Source organism: Mrakia frigida (assembly GCF_051309035.1).
Source record: "Mrakia frigida strain ATCC 22029 unplaced genomic scaffold BDY24scaffold_46, whole genome shotgun sequence".
Classification (NCBI taxonomy): domain Eukaryota; kingdom Fungi; phylum Basidiomycota; class Tremellomycetes; order Cystofilobasidiales; family Mrakiaceae; genus Mrakia; species Mrakia frigida.
The window spans coordinates 108,123-123,956 of NW_027481235.1; the positions used below are offsets into that span (position 1 = coordinate 108,123).

The 15,834-nt window shown below is 55.1% G+C and overlaps 6 protein-coding genes and 1 non-coding gene across 7 annotated transcripts; 4 read left to right on the plus strand and 3 right to left on the minus strand.

The window, feature by feature from the left end:
* The first annotated feature begins 618 nt into the window (after positions 1-618).
* On the plus strand, positions 619-4,247 carry BDY24DRAFT_367015 (alpha-keto acid decarboxylase family protein). The gene is made up of 17 exons (XM_076637969.1): positions 619-816; positions 953-969; positions 1,094-1,158; positions 1,240-1,313; positions 1,391-1,441; positions 1,519-1,556; positions 1,630-1,709; positions 1,799-1,937; positions 2,005-2,226; positions 2,311-2,380; positions 2,452-2,494; positions 2,563-2,722; positions 2,810-3,087; positions 3,174-3,384; positions 3,471-3,528; positions 3,631-3,850; positions 3,939-4,247. Exons 1-17 carry the CDS (start codon positions 781-783, stop codon positions 3,995-3,997), a joined length of 1,821 nt encoding a protein of 606 aa, XP_076492526.1. The 5' UTR covers positions 619-780; the 3' UTR covers positions 3,998-4,247.
* A 93-nt stretch (positions 4,248-4,340) lies between these two features.
* On the minus strand, positions 4,341-4,436 carry BDY24DRAFT_t103. Its single transcript has one exon. It is a non-coding gene; the product is annotated as a tRNA-Asp (tRNA).
* Positions 4,437-5,115: 679 nt separating this feature from the next.
* BDY24DRAFT_418977 (uncharacterized protein) lies at positions 5,116-5,774 on the plus strand (the record flags this gene model as incomplete). Its single annotated transcript, XM_076643915.1, has 3 exons — positions 5,116-5,217; positions 5,292-5,396; positions 5,469-5,774. The coding sequence occupies 3 exons, from the start codon at positions 5,116-5,118 to the stop codon at positions 5,772-5,774; spliced, it is 513 nt and encodes a 170-aa protein (XP_076492527.1).
* A 580-nt stretch (positions 5,775-6,354) lies between these two features.
* On the minus strand, positions 6,355-7,773 carry BDY24DRAFT_418978 (uncharacterized protein; the record flags this gene model as incomplete). Its single annotated transcript, XM_076643916.1, has 4 exons — positions 6,355-6,394; positions 6,504-7,068; positions 7,159-7,287; positions 7,590-7,773. 4 exons carry the CDS (start codon positions 7,771-7,773, stop codon positions 6,355-6,357), a joined length of 918 nt encoding a protein of 305 aa, XP_076492528.1.
* A 391-nt stretch (positions 7,774-8,164) lies between these two features.
* On the minus strand, positions 8,165-8,931 carry BDY24DRAFT_403577 (Phd domain in Ing1-like protein). The gene is made up of 5 exons (XM_076642396.1): positions 8,815-8,931; positions 8,610-8,655; positions 8,518-8,532; positions 8,394-8,435; positions 8,165-8,300 (listed from the first exon to the last, which is right to left on the minus strand). The coding sequence occupies exons 1-5, from the start codon at positions 8,826-8,828 to the stop codon at positions 8,205-8,207; spliced, it is 213 nt and encodes a 70-aa protein (XP_076492529.1). The 5' UTR covers positions 8,829-8,931; the 3' UTR covers positions 8,165-8,204.
* On the plus strand, positions 8,919-9,454 carry BDY24DRAFT_403578 (uncharacterized protein; the record flags this gene model as incomplete). The annotated part of the gene is made up of 1 exon (XM_076642397.1): positions 8,919-9,454. A coding segment is annotated over exon 1 (489 nt), but the record flags the coding sequence as incomplete, so codon positions are not given.
* Positions 9,455-10,906: 1,452 nt separating this feature from the next.
* On the plus strand, positions 10,907-14,614 carry BDY24DRAFT_221859 (uncharacterized protein). Its single transcript, XM_076636562.1, has 4 exons — positions 10,907-11,167; positions 11,485-11,604; positions 11,681-13,299; positions 13,385-14,614. Exons 1-4 carry the CDS (start codon positions 10,996-10,998, stop codon positions 14,228-14,230), a joined length of 2,757 nt encoding a protein of 918 aa, XP_076492531.1. The 5' UTR covers positions 10,907-10,995; the 3' UTR covers positions 14,231-14,614.
* Positions 14,615-15,834: the final 1,220 nt, after the last annotated feature.

A 15,834-nucleotide genomic window follows, 5' to 3' on the forward strand; every position in this document is an offset into this window, starting at 1 on the left:
ATCGCACCTCTCTCGTTTCGTCTCCGTACCACGCAATGCTCGTCTTCTGCCCCCTCGTGTCTCTTCCTCACTGGAGACTGAGCCGTCTTCCCTCCCTTCTTCGATCAGGCTTCGATTCAATCGATCTCGACGCGTCGATGTCGTTCCCTCGGCAAACCAAACGGTCCATCGGAGGACTTGGGATTACCGATTCATCGGGATCCATCATCTCAGAAGGAAAGCAGAGCCCGATCTGTGACAGTTTTGGCGATCTGATCTGTCCTTGCAAAGAAAGAAAAGGCGGCACGGAAAGCAGCGTCGCCCGTTGAGCCCGCGACGCGTCTCCAAGAGCTGCTTTTCCCCAACCCTCCCCTTCTCCAGCTCCTCCACTTTACTCCAGTGCAGAGTTCTATCTCTTTCAAGTTCGTCCCACCTGAATCTCTGCTCATCAGATCTGAGCTTCATCGCTCTCTGTTCCCTTCTCTGTGTCGAGGAAGAGAGGCAGAACTGCCGCTCGCGTCCCTTTTCTGCCTTCACGCCACTTGAGATCAGCCACGAGGGACGAATAACTCGGAGGCGCACGTTGACAGAATTGAAAAGGAAACTTCTAAAGAACCTGTTCCTTCTTGAAACCGTAAAGAAGTGACGAGGGGAGAGTAGTCGTCCGTCGGCATCGGGTCGACCTGATTTCGAAGGTTCAAAAGGGAGAGAGATTTCGATCCTTCCATCTCACCATCAACCACCACCCATCCCCCCTACCTCTACCCAACCCAAACACCCACATCCATCAACTCATCTACTATGACTACTAAATTCTCAGGCGATGTCACCATCACCGTTCGTTCCTCCTCTCTCTTCCCCCACTCCTTCCTCCTCCCCTCTTCTTCCCTTCTTCGATTCTCTGATCGCTGACCTTGCATTGAACATCCTTCTTTCCCTCTCGTCCTACCTCGCATCGACTCTCTGCCTACAGGACTACATCCTCGCTCGGTAAATATCTCTCTCTACCATCAGAGACGCCTCCCCCTCGCGGTTCTCGTCCCGATCTGACCGTCTTCCTCGACCTTCCTACCTTCCCTTTGCCTTATTCTTCGTTCTCGTCTTCCTCATGCAGACTCACCCAGCTCGGTGTCAAGACCATCTTCGGTGTGCCTGGAGATTTCAACCTGGAGATGCTTGGTACGTTTCTGTCTTTTCGACTTTGGGCCAGAAGGGCTGAAAGCTGACCTCACCATCTCCTCCCTCCCTCCCTCCCTTCAGACTACATCGAGGACAACAAGGACATTCTCTGGGCTGGAAACGCCAACGAGCTCAACGCTGCCTACGCTGCTGACGTGAGCAAGCTTTTCCTCTTCTATGCTTGCCAGAAACGCTCGATCTGACCGTCTCTTCTCCTCCCTCCTTCGCTCAGGGATACGCTCGAGTTTCGAAAGGACTCGCCGTCCTTTTGACCACCTTCGGAGTGCGTCCTTTCCTCTTTGTTTCAACTTCACTATAGCTGGTAGAAGCTGATCCTTCTGCTGTTCCTCTCGCAAACAGGTCGGAGAGCTCTCTGCTTTGAACGGAGTCGCTGGAATGTGAGCTCGAATCTCCCCCTTTCGTCACTCGAATCGTCGCTCACGCCTCCTTCGTGCTTCTTCCTGCTTTCAGGATGGCCGAGCGACTTCCTCTGCTTCACATCGTCGGTATGCCATCTACCAAGCTTCAATCCTCTCGAGCTTTGCTTCATCGTGAGTTTGTCTTCTTCCCGTTAGAGCGAAGCGACGCGTCGTCTGCTCGAGCTGATCTCGTCCCTCGTTCGCCTCCTCTTCTCTCTCAGACACCCTCGGAGACGGTCGATTCAACGAGTTCGAACTCATGTCAGGTCAGATCACCGCTCACACTGCTAGGCTTCAGCGAGCTGAGGGAGCTGGAGAGCTCATCGACGAGCTCATCAAGGTCGCCCTCAAGGAGTGCAGGTGCGTCTGCGTCTCTCCTTTCAGTCTTCTTCGACCTTCAGCTGACTTTAGCACTTTTCATCCACAGGCCCGTCTACCTCGCTTTCCCCACCGATCTCAACCACGTCAAAATCCCAGCCGATCGATTGAACACCCTCCTCCCCTCTCCCGCTTCCTCTCCTCCTCCCGCCTCCGCTGCCGACGTCATCCTCGAGGGACCCGGAAAGGCCTTCGTCGATACTGTCGTCGCTCTTTACGAGAAGGCTGTGGATCCCGTCGTCCTCGTGGACGCTTGTGCTGGACGATTCGGGTACGTCGTCGCGTCTTCCTCTTTCCCGTCGCCCTTCCCACAAGCCTCTCGTTGACCTTGCTCTTTGTACTTCTCTTTCTACAGAATGGAGGGATGGGCTCTCAAGCTCGTCGAGGACACTGGAATGTCGTTCTTCGAGACTCCCATGGGAAAGGTTCGTTCGCTTTCTTTCCTCATCCTTCTTTCTCGACGCTGAGCTGACTGTCTATCCTTCCCTCTCCACAGGCATCGACTGACGAGACTCATCCCCAATACGCTGGATGCTACAGTTAGCCCTCTTCTCCGTTTCGTCGTCAACTTCTTCTCTGACTCTCTTTCTTCTCACTTTCTTCTCAGTCGGATCCAACTCGTTCCCCGCCGTTCAAGCTCTCGTCGAGAAGTCCGATCTCGTCATCTCCCTCGGAGCCATCATCTCCGACTTCAACTCTGGTTCTTTCTCTTGGGGAATCAACAAGAACGTCCTCGTTGAGCTTCACTCGGATCACATGAAGGTTGGGTGAGTCTTCCTACCCTTCGACGCTTCTTCCTCCTTCCTCCTTCTCTTCGGCGCTGACCTTCTCCTCGCTTCTCTTCCCTCGATCAGACACGCTACCTACCCCGCCCTCTCCTTCCGGGACATCCTCCCCGTTCTCGCCAAGCAGCTCGCTGCCCTTCCCAAGAAGGCGGGTTCCTCTCAGGCCAACACTCACGACGCTGCTTCTATCGCTCAGCGTTACGACGCGGTCGTCGTTCCCACCGCTGAGGACGAGGCCGACGAAGCCAAGTTCGGAAAGGGAATCATCACCCAGAAGTACCTCTGGCCTCGAATGCAGCACTTCTTCAAGGAGTGGGACGTGATTCTCGCCGACACTGGAACTTCAGGTTCGTGCTTTCTCCCCGTCGCGTCGCCTTCTTCCCTTCCAAGCTCTCGGACTTCATCGCTGACTTCCATCTCCCTCCACTCTCAGCCTTCGGTATCCTCGACATCCCCTTCCCCAAGACCGCCATCGCGCTTTCTCAGGTACTTTGGGGCTCAATCGGGTGGTCCGTCGGAGCCACGCTCGGAGCTGCTCAGGCTGCCAGGGAGTCCAAGCAGGGAGCCGACCGAAGGACAATCCTCTTCGTTGGAGACGGATCCCTTCAGCTTACTGTTCAGGAGATCGGAACCATGATGCGACGGTGAGTCTTCGTCGCTCGTCCTTTCTCGTCTCGTCAAACTCCGACTGACTCTTTGCCTGCCCTCTTTTCCTTCTCCCTTCTCGCAGAGGTCTTACTCCCTTCATTTTCGTTCTCAACAACGACGGTTACGAGATTGAGCGACAGGTACGCTGTCCCTCATCTTCGTTTTTCTTTCTCGACGCGACGCTCACCTCTCTCTTTCCCTCCTTCTTTCTCCCTTCCTTTTGTTCCCTTCTTCTCTCTCAGATCCACGGGGTCAACGCCATCTACAACGACATCCAACCTTACAACCACTCTCTCCTCCTCGACTTCTTGTCCCCTCCACCCTCGGCCAACCAGCTCCCTTACCCCAAGAAGTTCCACAAGGTCTCTACCCGAGACGAGCTCGATGCTCTCCTGAAGGATCCCGAGTTCCAGGCTGGAAAGGTTATCCAACTCATCGAGATCATGATGCCTCGACATGATGGTGAGTCTTCCCTTCCCTCCTCGTGGATCCACTCCTGACGCGACTTCAAACGCTGACCTCTTTCCTCCCTTTCTTCTCCTCCTCGCAGCTCCTCGATCGCTTCTCACCCAGGCCAAGCTCACCGAGGCGATCAACAACACTCTCTAAAAGAACGCTTCCATTCAGCCTTATCTTTGTATTCGTAGCTTCTCGTCTCTCTGCCCTTGCCGTCTTACTAGTATCTTTTTGATGCCCCTCAGCCCTGACTCACCTACCGTCTCTTAATATCATCACTATGATGATCTACTCTGCTTCCCCCTCGATCCTTTCCGGCAAGGAGCCAGGGAGGAAGAAAAGAACGAACGGTCGGACGCGTGCCTTCGTCGTCTTCCTTCCTTCCCTTCTTTTTCGTTCTCTTCTGCGAAAGGTGAAGAACGCTTCGTCTCGCAAACCCCAACGACCGGAGGATTTAAGGAAAGATCAGAGAGCGAACGAGCAAAAAGAACTTTTTCTTCCGGCCAGGGAATCGAACCCTGCTCTCAAGCGAATCGTCTGCTGTTGCCAACTGAATGACAAGCTTGCATACTAACCAATATACTAGCCAGAATTAGATGACACGGGACCTTATTGCGTAACTATGTTCAGAAACGGGCGGGAACGGGCGGGAAAAGTTCAAGGGAGGCGACGCGTCGACTCTTCTTTCAAGAAGACGAAGGGAAGGGAGTTTTCCTTTTCCTTTTCGTCGGCTGGGTACATAGAAACTGGAGCGTACGAGCTACAGACCCGTGTACCTTGGCAGTGAAAGCTCCCGTCGGTCAGCAGTCGTGAAAATCTGCATCAAACCGGATTGAAACGTGATCGAGATGCATTTTTTTTACCAGTGTGGAACACGTTCCTGCAGGCAACTCCTTTCCACGGAAGCGTAAAAAGGCTATGTAATTCATCGGATGCTCTTGTAGATGATGTCTATCAGAGACCTGTTGGAGAAGAGTACGGAAGCAGGGGAGAAAGCCCGGAGAGGACGCGTTCGACCCGCCTCCTTTTCCTTCCCGAAACTCAGGGACGCCAAACCTTTCATTTAAGTTCGCGTCTCTTCAATTCACGCTTGACCCCGTTCCCTGCGCGCAGACGTGACTCAACTGCCACAGCCGCTGCCGGAAATCATACTTAATATTTCGTTTGACCTCTCCTTTCTCTTCTTCCATTTAACCACATCGAGCTCCTTTCACTCCCATACTCCCACACACATCTCACTTCCAACTCCCACCTACCCACACTATCCAACTATGTTCTCCACTCTCAAGAACACCCTCAAGTCTACCGCCTACTATTCTGTCGGAACGTCGCTTTTCATTGCTATTTCCCTCGCTTCCCTTGCTCTCAACAAGGTGAGTTTCTTCGTCTCCCCTTCTTCGGCCTTCCTCCTTTGCTGACTCTCTCTTTTCTTCTCCTCCACTAATAGGCGTCTCCGTTCGAGTCCAGTCCTGCTCCTGCTCCCGCTTCCGCTCTCCCAAAGGAAGTCGGACGAGCTCGAGCTTCCTCCGTTTCCTCCGACGCCTCTTCCTCGGTTAGTAATTGTCTCAAAACCCTCCTTCCTCGGTGCGATCGCAATCGCTGACCTTTGCGTATCTCTCTTCAGTCCTCCGTCCCCTCCTCATCCTCCTCGTCCTCCTCCTCCCAATCGGACGACACTTCCTCGCCGTCCTCCTCCAGATCCACCACTTCCACTCTCAAGCCCTCCCCCGCTGAGATCTTCGCGGCCTTCCACAAAGATTCCCACACCAGACCCTACAAGACTTCGACTTCGACTTCGGTCAAAAAAATCACCTCCGTCGTTCGAGTCCAACACGCGGGTGGCCAACGATCAACTTTGATTTCTCGACGAACCATCAGCAGTGTCACTCGCTACTCTTCCTTTTCGGATCTCTACCTTATCTCGCAGTAAAAATGTATCTCTTGAGTTCCTAGTCTCGTTTATTATCTAATCTGGCTCGAGTTCGAAGACGGCTCTCATCTTCGTTCGACTTTTCGTTTCGGTTTCGTTTCTCTTCCCCGGTCTCTGGTCGCTTTCTCGTTCTCGTTCTCGTTTCCCGTTTCGGTACCACTCATACATACACGACTATGATAGCTTCTAGACTGGTCGTCCTGAACTCCTGAAAGATACAAGCTACAAAAGAAGGAGCAGGAAAGAAGACGAACTCGAACGAGGAAGCGTCGAACAAAGAGGCGAACCGTGTCCGTCGAGCCTCGTCCCCCTCGAGAACTGAGGGTTCTTATCGACCAAACAATTGATCCTTCGAACTAGGAGACGAACGAGAAGTTGGTGGATCCGGTGAAGGAGAAAGGCGACGGCGAGGTCCTTTCGAACACTGATGGCTTCATTGTCCGTTCGAAGTCGAGGAGTGATGCGAGCGACTGGATCAAGAGGGGGAAGAAGAGGATTGGTTAGACTTAGCACCATGAGAGGGACAAAGAAGAGAGCTTGGACCCACCAGCGGCCTCCCTCGACGGGAAGAGCTCCAGGATCAACCGACATCGACGGGAAACTCTTGAGACTGGCCGATTCTGTGGGTAAGGGAAGAGGGACAAAAAGTCAGACTCTAAGCCTTTTCAAATCTTTCACCGTCATCAATGAAGCTAGAAGGGCAAGACTCACCTGTGCGTTTTCGCTCACTCTCCCGAATCGACGACGTCGGGATCCTCGACGACCTCCTTCTCCTTTTCCTCCTTCGCTCCCTGCCTCAACCTCTTCCTCTCCCTCTTCAAAGCCCTCCTAGCCAGCTTCTTCGTTCTGAAGGCTTCCGAGACAGCGACGTCCTGCTCGGTGGGGAGAGGGAGCGAGAGCTCGACGGCGTGTCCGAGGGGAGACGGAACTTTTGGAGTGTAAGGAGAGGGAGGAGGACGAGGAACGGAGAGGTTAGGGAATAGAGGGATAATGGTTATTGGCGAGGATTTCGATTTGGATTGGGGACGACCGTTCTCGTCGACGTCCGAGGGACACGAGGCTTTGCGAATCGCTTCCTTCTCCTCCGCTCTCCGTCGACGGCGAGCACCCTTCTTTGTTGGTGAGCGTCCAGTTGAAGATGACGAAGGGGATGGCGAGAAGGAATAACGGGTTCTAGTCGTGGTGGATGAAGTGGAGGAGGAGGATGTCGACCTGGTCGCGTCGAGCCTGAACCTGAGATGGTAGCACGCCGGCTGTTCGATAGCCTTCGAGCGAAAGGAGGCGAAGTCCTCATCTAAGGGTAATCGAAGAGTTTTAACGAAGGTCAGCATTTGTAAGGTCTCGACGAACGAGGTGAACAGAATGCAAGAGAGAGGAGACGAACCGTCTTTCAGCTCGACAGTGAGTGTTCGATCTTTAGGAGATCCGGCGATATAGAGATGCACGACGGAGTACGCCCCAAGTCGCAGCTTCGTCCGAACGAGATCCCTAAGAGAGTCGAGAGTGAGATCGGCTGCAAATCGACAACAATGAAGAGAACAAAAGGTCAGTCGACGTCTCGAGCGTTTGGAAGGAGGTTCAGTTCTGCAATATCTCCGCGTCATGCCCTTCCTACTTCAGCTCTACAGAGAGATCTGCAAGCACCCCATGAGTTTACGATGATCGACCTCGGGCCTCGAGGGGAGAGAGGAAGGTCCGAGGAGACCTTCAGCCCTCCTTGAGCTTGCCTCCTTTCCTGCCCTCCTCATTCCTACAGACTAGCCGCCTTCGTCGTATCCTTCAGTATCCCGTCCAGTACCAGTAGTATGGACTCACGATTGAACACTCTCTCGAAGACCTTGCTCCCACCGTCAACGGATCCTTCGAAGCTGAGGATCGAGGTCGAGAAACGGTGGTGCTCTTCCTTCTGCTGCTGCTCCTCCTCCTCGTCCGACGACGCCCTCTTCCGTTTGGTCCCCGAGTATGACGACTTGGACGGAGGTGGAAGAGAGGGGACCATCCGAGAGAAGAGAAGGAGGAACGGGGGGTGGGCGTTGTAAGCTCCAGGAAGGAGGGAGGAAGGAAGGAAGGAAGGTGAGCTCGGCGAAACCTTCCCTAGCGACGACGGTCGGTCGGCAACGAGAGAGAGCGACCCTGTGAAAAGCTGAAATGTACAGGATTCCAGAGCTAGAGATCTACCTTTGGCTCTCCTACCTTGTTTTCGACATCAATATCTCTCGTTTACTTGCTTCTGCATGGGAAAGAGATCAACCCGTCGTGATCGACTCGCTCGTTCCCCTCCGCTCTCGTTCCAGTCTGTCGTCAAAGTCATCAAAGAGAGGTCAACATCAAAACAAAAAGAGCCAAACTTGTGCAAGAAACTTAATCAAACGACCCAGGGCCGTCGGACACCCCAAAAGAACCAAACCAGCCACGACGCGTCGCCCTCCCTCACTTCTCCCTCCTCCTCCTCCCGTCGGACGAAGGAGCCTGCTGCTTCGAGCAGTCCCTACAGAACCAGAGCTTCTTCGTTGGCGAGACAGTACCCTGCATAAAAATCGAACCATCCAGAAGAGGAGGTCAGCAGCGGGTTGGACGTGTTTCGTTTTGAGGTCGAGGAGAAGAGATGGAGACACTGACGACGCATCCGATGTGGAACCACTCCTTCTCGCAGTCCTCGTTCTGTGAAAATGGCTCTCAAGGTCAGTTCGGGAGGACGAGAAGAAGATGGAAGGCAAGGAGAACGGGAGAAAGAAGGACGAACGTCGCAGGCGATCATCTGCGAGAATCAAACGAGAAAGGTCAGTCGGGCCAAGATGGGAGCGCACGAGCTCGGAGGGGAAAGAAAAATTATACCTCTCCGTAAGAGACTCCGTTGCAGTAGCAGTACCGAGGCTCATTTCTGATTTCGATTCGAAGAACGGACGAAGAAACGACGCGTCGAGGAGTCAACTTCTCTTCTCACTCGTCAGGCTGCAGGTCTCCTCCTACAGTACATAATCTCCCCTTATCGACCAAAGCCTCTCAAGCTCCTTGAGAGGACGTATGAAAACGAACTCACGGATCAACAGCCATCCCAACCAACTCGTTCCCTCCCACTCCTCCCGCCACAGCTCCCCTAAATCCTACACCCCCACCACCACTGTCCCCAACCGCAAACCCTTTCCCCTTATCCGCACCGCTCGAAGTTCTCTCCTTCACCGGCGGATGCCACCCAGCGGTCCCCGACTCTTCCTCGTCGTCGTCCTCCTCCCCGATCGCGTCCTCCTCCGAGTCGTACATCTTCCCATCACCACCAGCACCACTTTCAACATCCATCCCAGAACCACTCAACGCCCTCCCTCCTCCTCCTCCGTTCTCCCTTTTCAACCCGAACCCAGCCATCTCGGACGCGTCCTCCTCCTCCTCCCCACCCTTTTTGATCCCCTCACCTCCCACCTCCTTCCCATTCACCCCCGACTCCAACCCCATACTCATCCGATGAGCTTCCAACGCAAGATCAAGCTCCTGGATCTGCCTGTCGACGCGATCGTACGCGTCTTTGGCGAGGACGACTTTGTGGGAGGAGGTTTGGAGGACGAGGCCAAGGAGAGAGGCGAGGTTGAGGAGTTGGGCGCGAGTGGAGTTGGGAGAGGGTTGAGATTGGGTTTGGGTGAGGGAGAGAGAGAGAGAGGGCAGAGGGGAGGTAGGATGGACTGGGTTCGGTTCGGAAACGGTGTAGGAGGGGAGGTCGAGGAGGATTGGGAGAGGCTGGGATTGGGATTGAGGAGAAGGGAGGGAGGAGGTTTCCAAGGGAAGGGGTTCGGGAGTTTGAAGGGTAGAGATGAGAGGTGAGGTGATGGTTGGAAGATTGGGTTGGGCTGAGGAGGAGGAGTCGACGAAGAGACGGGAGGACGACGCGTCGTTGTCTGTTGCTGCTGCTGATCTGGCGTCGACCTCCATCTCCTGATTAACCTCCGACCCACTAGCAGCAAGTGCATCCTCCTCTGCGTCGATGTGCATAGGCTGAGACTGAGGATCGAGGACGTTGGGCGAAGGTGGAAGAAGACCTCCTCGTCGCGTCTCGACGTACCCTCTGACGAGCGCCTGAATCTCCTCCTTGGTCGACTCTACCTGTCCTTCCAGCAGATGAATGAGGTCGTACGTTCGATGGAGCTCGAGAGGGAGTTGGTCGATGACTACCGAACGGAACCGAAAGGAAAGGGAAAGCGGTGGAAAGGTCAGCTCGCGTCCTCTCCTCCGCCTCCCTCTGCGAGTCGAGGATGCTCACTCTTGTAATGATCCTCCCTGAACCCAATCCAAACAGGATCCTCAGCGTCTTCCTCTTCCGAATCCGGCTCTTCCATCTCCATCTCCACCTCCGTCTCGCCATCCCTCCCCTCCTCGTCCGCCTCCTGAGCGTGCTGACTCCTCCCACTCGTCCCTAGTCCTCCTGCTCCATCCCTCTTCCTCCATCTCCCCCTCCCTACCAAAAGTCCCTTTGCGACTCTGTCCCTCCTCTCCTCTTCCCTCTTCCTATTCCTCGCTTGATTCTTGGTAGCTTTCCGTCCTCCAGAAACGCTCTTCTTCTCATCAACGTTCGTATTGGGAGGAGGAGGAGCCGTCGTCGAGGTCGAGGTTGACGTTGACGTTTCGGGCAGGATGAAGTCGGTATCGTTCCGACTGCGGCGACGAGAGGAGGAAGCCGAGCCGGGTCCGTTGGCGAGAGGGAGGTTTCCAGAGTGGGAGAGTCCTTCGAACCTTAGAGCGTTCTTCTTTCCCTTGAAGACCCACCCAGGGGGAGGGAGAGAACGTCGCCAGCCTTTCGGGGGCATTTATTGTTGTTTCGATGTAGGAGAGAGTTGGTTGGAATTCTTCTTCAAGAAAAGAGAGGAGGGATCATAGAGAAAAGGGAAAGAGAGGTGGTGGGGGTTGGGAGCGAACAAGAGAAGAAGAGGGAGGAGTGGGAGGGCGAGCTCGCGTTTCACCTGATGGACTGCGAACGAAAGGAAGGAATCAGAAAATCTCCGAGATCTTCTGAGATCCTGAGAAGTTGATAGTATATAAAGATCTGAAGAGGGACGCGAAAATCTTCCTCTCCGTTGCGAGGGAAGGCGAGAAAGAGAGGAGGGAGGGAAGGGGTCGACTTTGTTGAGCTTCGAGCGAAGGCGACCCATCCTTCTCCCCTCCAACACCATCCACCTCCCCTTCTTCGAGAACCTTTATACTCTTCCGGCAACCTCTAACCCAGCGTCACCCCTGGATGGCTTCCTCGTCTCAGTCCTCGGAGCAGAAGCGGACTCGTACGGATTCTCCAGCACCCTCTCCGTCGGTCGACTCTCCTCCTCCTCCCTTGCACCGAGCCGGATGTGTCGTCTGCTTTGAAGGAGTAGGACCACAGGGGAACTTTTTATCCTTCGATAGGGTGTTCGAAGGTGAGTTCGATGTCTTCGTATCCGGTTTCTGTAGAGAAGCGGTCTTCGTGGGACGAGAGAGGGAAGTGCGAAGCGAAGGTCAAAGGGGGGAATCGCTCGAGCTTCCATCCCCTTCAGCACGTCTCTGGTCTCGATTCGAAAGGGATACCACATCTTTGAGCTCTCTAGGATGCTTTTCGGTCGCTCAGGTAACCTCAGGCTCGATCTTGCGACCACAGGAACCCTTGAGCGAGCGAGGGACTCGACGAACAACACCCGACCTCTCCTCGTCGACCGAGCTGACCGCTCTCCTTCTTCCTCTGTTTCACGTTTTTCAGCTACCTGGGATCTAGATATCATCACTCGAATGGTCAGGAAGAAGCTCGATCTTGGACGGGACCAGGAGTTGGAGCTGCAGGTCCTGTGGGACCGTTCGAATCCAGTCGACCTCGACGACGGTCAGTCTCTCTCTCTCTTCCTTCCCTCCGTTCGTACGAGCCGATTGCTGACTCTTCTTCATCCTGATACTCTTAGATGACGATATCGCTGCCTTCGTTCATCGAGCGAGACATTGTTCCTACAGAGACGTCGTCCGACTTTGCTTCACCCTCCCTTCGCACGATCCTCACCTCCCCATCGCTTCTCCATCCGCTCCTCAACTGCTCTCTCCCACTCCTCCTCCTCCAGTGTCGGCCGCTCAGTCACGAGCAACATCTCCACCCGATCCGGATCCTACCCAAGAGCAACTCGAACCTCCCCCCGAACCGAAGAAGAAGAAGAAGAAGAGGAAAAGGGTCAAGCTCGAGGTCGACGCGGATTCGGGCGGCTCGTCGTCGTCTTTCTTAGATGCCCTTCCCATCGGTTCGCCATCCTCGAGCAACCTCTCTTCCTCAGAAACTTTCTCGGTCTCCTCAGGTCTGCCTATGGCTCTCAAGAGGAAGAGGAAGAGCCCGGAGAGCTCGGAGGAGGAGAGGGATCGCTCCGCGGTCGAGGACGTGATTTCTTCTTCTCCCTCCTTCAACTCTCGTCCCCTCCCATCCTCCTCCAGATCCCACCCCCCCGAGCACACGAGCAATTCATCTTCTTTTCCTCTCTCTCCTCACCATCCTCCGCCTCCAGCACCAGCGCTCGTTCCTCCGACGGCTGCCCCAGCAGCAAACCATCATTCTCCCTCTCGTTCAACCAAACCTCGTTCAATCAAACCTCAACCTCGACAACCTCCCATCGCATCAACTCCGAAACCAACCCTACTCCTCCATTCCAACGTCCCATCCACCTCCCACGTCCAGAAGCTTCCCCAATCGGGGCTCAGCCTCGTCGCACAACCACCTCCCAACTCGTCCCAACCATCCTCTTCGTCTCGCCAACTCCGTCACCTCCCACCCGCTCCCAAACCCACCGCTTTCTCTCTCTTCTTCGACTTCGATGGATACCCTCTTCGACCATCCTCCAACCTCAGCAAGCGCTCGAAAGCGTCTCGCACGGCTCCTCAGCTTCGGGTCAACGACGGTGCGAGTCTCGTGAGGGATACGAAGGGAAAGGAAAAGGAGCGAGAAGTCATGGTGAATGGTGACGGGACGGTGGGAGAAGATAACACGTCGTTTGGACAGGAGGGTGAGGAGGACGTCCATCAATCTCAACCCGTCGCGTCGTCGAGTCGTCTGAACCCAACTCGAAGTCACCACCTCCCTCCCTCTTTCCCTCCTCGGACACCATCACCTCATTCTCTCATCGTCCCAATCCCTCCCTCTACCACTCACTCTCCCTCCGAGTACGCCTCCCCGCCTCACTCGCCTCCTCGACGCATCACCTACCTCCCCGGTCTCGGTCCTCTCCTCCCTCCTCGATATCCAAACCTCTGTCTCCCCGTCTCGGCGGCTCGACGCGTCAACCTTCGTCGGAAGAGGGGCGAGAGGGAGAGTACTGCGATCGACAAGTACGCGTTTTTGGAGGAGTCGGATTCGGAGTCGGAGTCGGGGGAGGGAGAGGAGGAGGGAGAAGCAGAGGAAGAGGTGCAGATGGGACGTCGAATGAAGGAGAACGGGAAGAGAGGAGACAGGATGGAAGTCGAGGAGATCGAAGAGGAGGAGGAGGACTCTCAGCCGAAGATCTCACCGCCGAAGATCACGAAGAGGAAGAGGAGGGTCGTGAAGGTGAGTCTTGATCTTTTTTTTCGTCTCGCAACATCGCATCCTGACCTATCCTTCCTTTCATTTCTTCATTTGCTTTAATTCGCAGTCACCCGCTCCAGGACCTGTCCTCTCCCTCGAACTCCTCACGCTCATCCTCCAACAGTGCGACGCGTCCACCCTCGCCACGGCGATGCGAGTCTCGAAAGACTTTTCGTCCAAAGCCGGTCGTCTCCTCTACCGCCACCTCAAACTCACCAAGCTCTCGCAGTGGAAAGCGATCTTCTCTCGCCCTCCCGTGAGTCCATCCCTGACTTTTCGACCCGAGACGCGTCGAATCGAACCTGACTCTCCGTCTCCCTCCCCGTTTGGACGCTCCTTCTCCCCAGCCCACCCACCTCCCGACCTTCCACCCCTCCCGCTCCCTCATCCGAACCGTCTCTCTCACCTTAACCCTCCCTCGACTCCTCTTCGCACCCAAATTCTACAAATCCTCCTCCTCCTCCACTGCCAACCGATCCAACCAGTTCCTCCCTCCCGCACCTCCCGATCCCGACTCTTCCTCCTCCTCCTCCTCGGACGAAATCAACTCCTCTGCTTCGTTCTCAGCCTGCTACACCCTCACCCAAATCCGCTCCATCCACATCTACCTCCCTCCCGAGCTCCCGCTCTTTCCAAACCCAAATCCTACCTTCGAAGCGGAGAGCAACAAGTCGTACCTGTCTCGTCTTGCTTCGCATCCTGTGGGAGCGTTGGTGAGGGGATTGAGGGGGCTGGTGATCGAGTTGGTGGTGAGGAGGAAGGTTGGGGTGAGGGATCGGTGGGTTGTGTTTCACGTGCAGGGAGTCGAAGGGAAGAGGGAGAGGACGGGAGAGATGGTGAAGGAGATGGTGAAAGGGTGTTTTCGAGCCTGGGATGGGGATGGGTTGGGTGGAGGGTGGGGGAGGGTTTTTGAGGTGTTGGTGGAGGGGGAGGAGGAAGAGGAAGAAGAGGAAGACGGGGAGGAGGGGATGGAGATTGATTGATTGAGGGAGGATTGGCTCGCCACGGGTAGAAGTTGCTCGATGCTTCGATATAACTTTCAGTATATTGTGAATTGGTAGTCTGGGAAGGAGTCAAGAGGGACAGAGAGGAGATGAGAAGCGAGGGAGAGCAGAGAAGGCGACGCGTCGCGGGAGGCGAGAGGCTTGCTATCGAGCTGCGCTTGGAGAGCTGGCGGCGAGCAGCGTCGATGAGAGACGCTGCGAGTATACAGAGTGAAGGGAGTGCTAGATAAGATGCTAGGTAAGAGGCAAGAGCCTCCGGTCGTTCTTCGGACCAGGAGGACTCAACCATGGGGCGAGAAAGGGAAGCCCGAGGAGAGATCGACCCTTGAGCTTGTTTCGTATAAATTCAGACCTACGTAGCATCGGACTTCTACCACGTTTGATGAGACGTGATCGGCCCGTTCTGGTAAGATGATCAGGGCCGGAGAGAAGGAGGGAGGAAGAGGGAGGAGAGGAGGCGAGGAGAGGAGGGAAGAAGAAAACGCCCATTTCCCCTCGAACTCCTGTAGAATCTGGTAGTAGCCAAGGACGAGCTGGAAGCCACAGATCAGGATCTTAGGAAGAAAGCAAGCACTGGCGAAAGAAGGGAGCGAGAATCAGCATCGTTGAAGTTGGGAGGGAGGGCTGAAAGTTGAGCTCGACTCAACGCTGAAACAGGACGTGATCCCAAAAGGACCTTCATCAGAAGCTAATCTTGAGGGTTGTTACATTGTGCTGGTGGAAAGGGAGATGGACGTGAGAGGAAAGGGAGGGGGTGAGCTCGAAACAAAACAGATCGAGGTAAGCGTCGTGTTTGTTTCCCTGCGATGATTTTTCTTTCACAAGCAAAAAGCCTACGAGATCATCTCTTTGAAGGATCTCACGCCCCCAAAGAGAAACAGGTCGATCTCCAAGATCTATAGATCGGTCGTCATGGCCAGCCCTCTCCCCTCCTCCCTTCCCTTCGATTGATTCGAGGTCAGACTCCCTCAACCACTTCCTTCTCTTTCTCCTCCCCCCTTCTCTTCTTTTTTCTCGTTCTCGCTATGGCCGACTCAGGGGAAGGATCCTCTCAGCCAGCACCCACACCAGCACCAGCAGAGGAGATCGCACCCCCTCAACCGTCGGGAGACATGGACGTCGACGAACTGCCCACCTCCGCTTCTCCTTCCTCCTCCTCCTTCCCTCCCCCAGCTCCTACCGCTCCCACCGTCGACGCATCCACTCCTACACCCGTTCCAGAAGTTCTTACACCGTCCCAGGACGCTCCTCCACCTCCAGCAGCGATCACGGACGAGCCTTTGATTGAGAAGGAGGTCCAACAGCCGCAGGAGGAGGAACACCAGCCTTCCGAGGTCGAGCTTCTTCGAGCGAGCCATCTTCGTAAAGAAATTGAGCAGGAACAGGCTGTAGCAGATGCGTTGGAGAGGGTTACTGAGCTGGAGAAGCTCCTGGACTCGGAGAAGAAGCACGTTTCAGAAGCAAAGGGAAGGGAGGAAGGCCTCGGTACGTCCCTCGACCATCTCCTTCGACG